This window comes from Pterocles gutturalis, unplaced genomic scaffold (genome assembly GCF_000699245.1).
Source record: "Pterocles gutturalis isolate BGI_N339 unplaced genomic scaffold, ASM69924v1 scaffold9100, whole genome shotgun sequence".
In the NCBI taxonomy this organism is placed as follows: Eukaryota; Metazoa; Chordata; class Aves; order Pterocliformes; family Pteroclidae; genus Pterocles; species Pterocles gutturalis.
In genome coordinates this window covers 10,005-18,273 of record NW_010138199.1, presented here as the reverse complement: position 1 = coordinate 18,273, position 8,269 = coordinate 10,005, and the positions used below count along the sequence as shown (strand labels likewise).

At 40.4% G+C, this 8,269-nt stretch overlaps 2 protein-coding genes across 2 annotated transcripts in view; both read left to right on the top strand.

The window, feature by feature from the left end:
- Positions 1 to 258: 258 nt before the first annotated feature.
- On the top strand, positions 259 to 1,262 carry LOC104468677 (trace amine-associated receptor 1-like). The gene is given in 3 exon segments (XM_010082899.1): positions 259 to 333; positions 335 to 1,165; positions 1,167 to 1,262. Coding segments are annotated over 3 exon segments (1,002 nt in total).
- Positions 1,263 to 1,491: 229 nt separating this feature from the next.
- The window catches only part of TAAR5 (trace amine associated receptor 5), a 10,491-nt gene continuing 3,713 nt past the window's right edge, over positions 1,492 to 8,269 (top strand). The window contains 1 exon segment of the mRNA XM_010082898.1: positions 1,492 to 1,580. Within this exon segment, the coding sequence (XP_010081200.1) occupies positions 1,492 to 1,580 (89 nt within the window).

The following is an 8,269-nucleotide window of genomic DNA, read 5'->3' as shown; positions in this document are numbered from 1 at the left end:
CCCATTTCAAGGAAAGTCTAATGACAAAAGTGTAATTCTGGTAAAAGTATAATTATGAAACAGTTTAATCCTTCATAAATAATGAAATGTGAATGCCCTACACATAAAAATAAATGAAAGTGTTTACAATTGCCCTTTTTTTTCCTCCCTGCAGCTCTCCCTATATAGAAAAGGAACAAACAGTTCTAAACATATCTCAGCATTAGGAAAAACAGTGCCTCTGCTGCACATCTACGAGGATTTGAGGCCTCAATAAGGATGCAACTGTGCTGTGAATCTGTAAATGGCTCTTGCATAAGGAGCAGTTGGTCAAACAGTATCTGTGTTTCCATGTAATATCTTCATGGTTTGCATTATTCTGCCCACCCTAGTTGGAAATTTAATGGTTATCATCTCAATATCACATTTCAAGCATCTCCATACACCTACCAATTTCCTGATACTTTCTATGGCTACAGTGGACTTTCTGCTGAGATTCCTCATCATAGCTTGCAGCATGGTGCGCTCTGTTGAGCACTGCTGGTATTTTGGGGAGCTCTTCTGCAAGATCCACACAAGCATGGACATTATGCTGAGCACGGCTTCCATCTTCCATCTTTCCTTCATATCCATCAACCTTTACTATGCTGTGTGTGACCCTCTAAGATACAAATCAAAGATAAATACTTTTGTTATCCTTGTCATGATATTCGTAAGTTGGATGGTCCCTGCAGCTTTTGCTTTTGGGATTATCTTTCTAGATCTAAATTTGCAAGGGGCAAAAGAGTTTTATAATCATGTCCACTGTGCAGGAGGATGCTGTGTCATTTTTAGTGAAACTTCAGGTGTTGTGGCCTCCATAGTGTCTTTTTACATCCCTGGATTTGTTATGATGTACATCTATCAGAAAATATACTCTATAGCCAAGAGGCAAGCAAGATCCATTGATGCAATTAGCCAAAAAAAAAGGCAATTTGAAATGAAGCACCACATTTCATTATGCAGAGAAAGGAAAGCTGAAAAGACATTAGGCATAATAATAGGAGTGTTTCTCATCTGCTGGAGTCCATTCTTCTTCTTTACAGCAACCAATCCATTTATGAATTATGTGGTACCTCCTGTTCTCATTGATGCTTTAGTTTGGTTTGGTTATTTAAATTCTACATTTAACCCAATTGTTTATGCATTTTTTTTACATGTAGTTTCACAGGGCATTAAAGATGATTCTGTTTGGAAAAGTTTTTCAACAGAACTCTTCCAGGACTCATTTGTTTTCAGAGTAACATGCTTTAAGTGGTTGGATTCATTGCTTTGAATTTTTGTCTGGAGGCTGAACTCCCAGATGCAAGAGCTGGAAATGAAGAAAACGCCTATTTGTTTACACATTTACCAAATCTGGTTCATGCAGATAAGCAACTATTGTCAATTTGCATCTTATAGAATTTTTTTAGCTTGGGCAGATTGTGAGGAAAGTATATGAAGAATTGTGAAGTAATGCTGTGGTTAGCCTTAATGGGGAGTGAATGGTGCAGGGTGGATCTGGAAGCACCAGGAGTGACAGAAGAATGGCTACAGGAATGGCTTGAGGTGATGGCGCATGGGTGAGCAAGCTGTCAAGGTTACCTTTGTGGGCAGCTTCTCAGGGCACCCAGACACAAAGGCACCCAGGCACAAAGGACAGGCGAGAAAATCAGAAACCATGGTCAACAGCTGAAGAACACCCACAGACTGTCATTTCTTTAATCCATGACCTGGCTTTTCTAGAGTTAACATATCACAAACAGAATGAAACACCTCTAGCCTGATCCTGTGACATCTGGTCGGACTACGAAGAACCAGTCCTGGGAACAGGCCAGAAAGGATTAGTACCTGAGAAGAGATTATGGAGAGAAATTTATGACTCTGAAGTAAGAGCTATGCTCGGCAGTGAATTATGTCTTCCATTCATGTTGCTATATAAGTGCACATCGTATGCGTATCTTGTCTTTCTTTCCTGTGCTTTCTAGAGCACTTCTCTGCAGAAATAACAAGGGGCTTGCACACACAGACTGCTGGTGACCTTCAGCCACACCCAGAAGGCAGTTGTCCTTGTCCTGAATAACCTAGAAGTACAAGTCAGCTTTGTGGCCCAGCTCAGAAAATTTCAGAAATAACTTTTTCCTCTAGAGTCCTGTTACCTAAAGGTGGCACTTTCCCAAAGAGCCTCCTTGCCTTCTGTTTACGGAGTGCCTTCTCTAGCAGAGCAACTTTAATGAAGTTCCAGGTTACTTTCTCTCATTAGTTCTTATCACATGCAGTGCAAACCTATTTCCCACTGTGAAAGGGATGTACAAGTGAGGCATGTTAATGAAGCTGCAAGGACTCCATTTGAACCCAAGACTGACAAATCAGGAGAGCAAAAGAAAAATGCCTTATGTTGTTATCCAATCAGATGATGAGTTAAGTCTGGTGAAGCAGAAGGTACCTTACTGCAATCTCAAAGTGTCATCATGTAAATGAAGTGCAAAGGGTATTGTTAAATTCCATATCAACACATTTAATTAGAGACATTATTAAACACTTACAGGTGGCTACCTTTTTCAAAACAAATGGGTCTCCAGTGGGTGACTTCATAAATTTTAACTTCCCTGAAAATTTGTGCAAGGCAATTACTCCAGCATGATGAAAGCATCTGCTTCAACAGTAAACCTATGACTGTTCATTTTGCCACCAGTGAGCACAATTTGCAATGTCACCTTCCTCTCATGCAGTAAGTTTCAGACTCATGGACTACTGCCCATCTCCTCTGCCTTAGTGCCTGTAGCTGATGTTTTGGTGGTTGTATCACCATGTTGCAGCTTCTGGGCTGCCACCTGCCATGACCTCATGTACAAGCCAAGCCTTGCAGTCTGCCCTGAAGTCAAGGGATGCAGCAGGGATGGGGGAAGAGGAGGAGCACCGACGGTCCAGGCAGGACCCTTCTAGAAGCCTCCCAAGGAAAGCATCACTCCAAAATGGAGTCATTTGAACATCTAGATAAAAAAATACATTAGTGCAGTGTTCAAACAGAAAAATTGAGCTCTCAAACTGTGTAAATATTGCAAAGTGTATGGCTTTCCTTAATTCATTAACTCATCTAGGTTATGCACACTGTGCACTTTCTGTCCTCTACAACACATTAATACCCATTCAACAAGGAAGAAAATACTAGATACAGTCAAAGACAAGATACTTAGTGTTCTACAGAAGTCTTTTACTTTGGTAGTTTTTCTGACCATCTTAGTTATCTACAATACTACTTTCACACTACTCCATCTAAAGACATAATTCAGAAAAAGCCTATGCCTATCTATAGGCACTTTTTGACTAGTCTGTTTCCATTAGACATAGCCTAGATGTTATAAACTCCTATGATGAAATGACTGGCCTAGTAGACAAGCGGAGAGCAGTGGATATTGTCAACCTAGGCTTCAGTAGGGCTTTTGGTCATTCAGTCAGTCCAATACATTGCATCTCCTTCAGAAACAACTTTTCCTCCAGACTGCAAATATTCAGGGAAAAATTTTGAGCTACTTGTGAGGCTTCAGTGTGTCATGTCCTTGTGTGTGTCCAGTATGTGCCCTTCAATGTTAAGGGAGTATCTACTTAGTCAGTCTTGCTACCCAACTTGCAGCCTGCAGCTAGATCTCCATCAGTAGTTCTTCTGGCCAAGGGGACTTGCAGATCTGTCGGACAGTGGGATTTGGTTCCTGAACAACTTTGTGGCATGCCATGCCATTCCCCTTGCTGTTAAACTTGATGCTGGTGCTAAACTTCATGCTAAACAAAGCACTGCTTTGCACAAATCCTAACGCATAAGAGTAACAGAGATTTTTTTGTGGACCACACCTGCTGGTACACAGGAGAACCAGAGTTTCTGTGGTCTTTGCTATAACATATTCATCACATTCAGTTCAATGGGGTACACCATTTATGTTCAGATGCATGCATTTCAGATCTCTTAATTTCTTCCTCTCCTAAAATATCATGGTAAGTTGTTTTTTTTCTTGAAACACATGCTCACCCATTAATCTATTTTTCCAAACTACACAACTAATTGCCTCAGCATGAATTCTGGTCTATATTAAATCCAGACCATGTTCTGCTCAGGGTAGCAGTCAGAAGGGTTAGGACTTCTTGTAGCTTTTTTACTGTGAATGATTCCAGCAAGACGTAACATTGCCCTTGGAGGACATATTTGCAATACTGGATTCAGGAGGGAGTTCACGCTCTGGCATCCCATGTGGGCACCTCCATCTGAGAGCACACCCATGGTCCTCTTCCTCTCTGGTACATCCCAGTTTGAACACGCAGGACAGCAAGACATGCTTAAGAGCATCCCAGCCAGGTAATCCACACTCAGCCTCCCTCTTGCAATGCCTCTAACAGCAATGTTCAGAGCTGTCTTCAAAGCCGTTGATCTTTATTCAAACAGTTGCTATGTTTTTATTCTTAAATAGTTTGCAACTCAGCAACTCACAGGTATTATCTGCAGTGCCTGCTTGCAGTAAGAATAGTTAAGTTCACTACTATTTTATTTTCTGTCACATCCTAAACTGTAAGAAAATATTTCCTACCCCCTTGTAGAGTCCACAGGCAAAGGCAGCTTTAAAGAAAAAGGTCGACAATGTCTTATATTAAGACAGGAGTGAAAAAAAAAAAAAGTTAAATCCTTGGGCTGGAAACAGATCAGCTGAAAACTTTTTTGAGAAATAGATTGATTTATTTTTTGCAAGCTCTGGGTTTATTTTTATTTTACACCTTGATACTGTAGAGCACTTAATAAATATTTATCAGGAAGTCATTAATATAACTATAGTTCTGAAGGCAGTCATGTTCAGGAGGTGAAGAAAGTGAGCAATAACATGAAACATCTGAATGGCAAATCTCTGGACACACTGCAGCAGGATTTCCAAAACTTAATCTTAAAGATTTAAATTAAAGGTTTTGGTTTACAGGCATTATTTTTTCTATTCAAAATGAAAATATGCCAAACAAGTCAGATAAGTTCAGGTAAATAAATGTTCAATAGTCAGTGTCCAATTTTCAGTTATAATGTTTTTTTGGACAAAAAACCCCCATGTTTTAGTCAGCTTTAGTGAAAATTAATTACATGAAAGTAACTGTTCCAATAAACTCCTGACAAAAGGGCATACACAGCTGTAACTGTATATTATACTGTTACAGTATAATTACTATATTGTAATAATGTATTAAAATAATTTATTTATTCTTCCATTTATGTAACCTCATCAAATCATCTTCCCACTGGATCAGTTGTGTGTCAGTCTTCATGGCTGCAGCAGCAACAAAGCATCACTGAAGCATTACAGAGAAAACTGACATAGAAAAGGATGTGCAGTTTGTGAAGAGACAGCTGTGATTCTTTTTCGTTATATAGAAACCAAGAACACTCCAGTTTTCTTGTAAGAAAGGAGTGTTTTCAGTTGTATTTTTTAATTACACCTTTCCACCAAAATGCAGGATGGAGAAAATCCAAAGCAGCTTTGGATTTTAATAAGAAGAAAGGATATTTAAAAACAAACAAACAAAAAAAATCAATTCAGTAGTGCTCTGGGGTGCAGACAGGAGCCAGATGGTGAGACCGAGGAAGAAAGCCTTCTGAGGCAGGAGGGGAGAGGAAAAGAGGCAAATATTTTTTTGTCTGATCGGAAGCAGATTCTACTCACTTTGTGCATGCCAGGACAGGCTGTAGCTGCAGCAGCTCGCCAGCAAGGCCAGCTGGGAGCAGAGCAGTTGGCCTGTCTCACCAGCCCACAGCAGTATTTTCACACTGGACAGCTTAGGACATCTGAGCTCCATCCTGCGCTGGGGATCCTGCCCTCAGACACTTCCGTTTCAGAGCTCATGTGCAACCGAAGTACACTGACGCTGCAGGTGGAGCTGACATCAGTGGAGCCAAGGGTCAGATTTTGTCCCCTCATCCTTCAGCTCAGATGCTGAGTGTCAGAAGTGACAGCTGTAGCACTAGTGACTGTCACATTTGTCTCTAGATCTGACGTAACACTGTATTCATGCTGGTTTAAAGACGCTTCTGAAGACATAAAGACACGTCTTAAATAAATTCAGAGGCAAGATTTGATCCAAAGAAGGGGTTGTGTGCTCAGGATTATTTTTTTCCCAAAAAACCTTTCCCCTACAAATCTTGTTCTTCAATGTTTAAGCAGTTTTGTTTTTTTCTGGTTTTCTTCCCCAGCAGTGGCTGTGTTGCAATACTTTGGCAAATAATTTGTGCTGCCAAATCATTACTTCATCCCGGCTCTGGAGCTCAGAGCTAGTATTGCTTGGATTTTGTTAAGATTTTAGGGCCTAGAAATGCAAAGTGTGGGCTTTGCCCTCATGCCATGTTCACACACGTGGGTGTAACTGCCCTGTCCAAAATGGAGGGAAATATGTCTGTGACTGCTTCCATCCATCATCTCCAGTAATCCACTCTCCCACCAAGTTTCAGGTCTGCTCCATGGTCAAAACTGACTTTTCCCCAGTGTCATGTCATGCCCCACAGCACAGCCAGCTCCGTCAAATCATGCTGGTACACTGGGGCTCTCCTGCAAACTCTACATATCTTGTGATACTGTTGGATAGCACCTCTCCTTTTTGTCCTATTTCTCTCTCTTGACTGTAAGTTTACCACCTTTGACCCATTGCATTACATCACCAAAATGACCATCCCTATGATAGAAGTAATTTTCTTAGATAGCTAGTCAATTTTATTTTTGTTTGTCTTTAGAATGGGTTTCTTCAGGCTAAATACTGACATTATCGGAGAATATATGGCACCCATTGTCTGCAGCAGTTCCTGTGTTTCTCATACTTAAAAAGTGCTGGCTTCTCCCTTTGCTTCCTCTTTTTTAGGCACAGTGATGGTAGAGATATAAGTCCACACATTTTCTGTAGCAAGAAAGCATTCCAGAAAATTTACTAAAATTCTCCATGTGTCATGATCAGATGCGAGAATCAGAATTCCTTAAAGAAACAGAAGGAATCATGCAAATTTGGTTGGCTGGTTAGTTTTGTTGTTGTTGACTGCCCTTCTTGCAATAGGTGACCTTTTTATCAACTTCTCAGCATCTAAATACTCGTGCAGTGCCACCTTCTGGCTGGATTACTTCAGCTCTTCCTGCAGCCCTATAATTTATGGTTTGTTTTACCCTTCGTTTCAAAAAACCTTTTAAAATGTTCATTGCAGGTGCAATATGCAGACTCTTCTGTTTTCAATGTACTCTACTGCCTTCCTGTAAAAACTTGGTTAACTAGTCACATTCTTTACAAATTAATTAGCAGCTCTTGGAATTGCTTTCAGAAAACTTTGCACATATTTATATGTGTTCTTTTATCTGTGCAATGTTTGTGTACACTGTCAAATAAAAAAACAGGTAACCTGTGGGTTGACTTACATTCAGCAAGATAATGCAATATCCTAGGAAATTGTGCCCAAATGCTAGGAAATGACCCAGCACACTGACAGCCTATCCAGGATACATTATCCAGATTCTCCACCATGTGCTTAGAGACACAAGCTACGTGGCCACGACACTGAAGAGCCATTGTGTCTAAGGGCCAGCATGAACCCTCAGGTTTAAGCCACGTGAGGTAATTATTTAGATATCATTGTCTGAAAATTGGCACCCTAGTCATCCTGTTCTGTTAGCCAAACTTTCCAAAAGAACAAGGGGAGCAGAATGGAGCCAAAACACTTTTTTCCAGCTGAAAACAATTCATCGTCTTTATCTGCTCGCAGGACTCCAGAAGCAGTCTTACAAGTGCTGGTAAACCAATGTCAGACTGCTTTTGTAAATGTAATTTTTCAATCTGTAACTAAAAAATATTTTAAATGTGGGTTGGTTTAGGGTATGATGATCTAGCTCCCAAACAACCACCTCTCCATGTGCTGTCCGGCACTGCTTATGGAAATAAGTTATCATTAGAATAGTCATCTATGTATGCGGGTACATCTCCTCAGAGGAGTTAAAAGTTAGATTTTTTTAAAAGGGAGTAAATAAAATATAAATTAAAATATCTTGTCCTATTTGGGACAGGTTTCATGGGCAAAGCTTCAGTTCTGTCCTCCTATTGATTACTGCACTGTGCCCCTTCTCCACAGTCAGGATGCCAAAAGGATCCTGCCATGCAGCTGATCTGTTGTGTGAGTACAAAAGGAGAGTGCTCCTGTCTAGGGAAGCCAGACATTCCAGTGCACCTGGCTTTTCTAATATTGTTATGGGGAGAAAAGTGATTTTTATTCCTCATT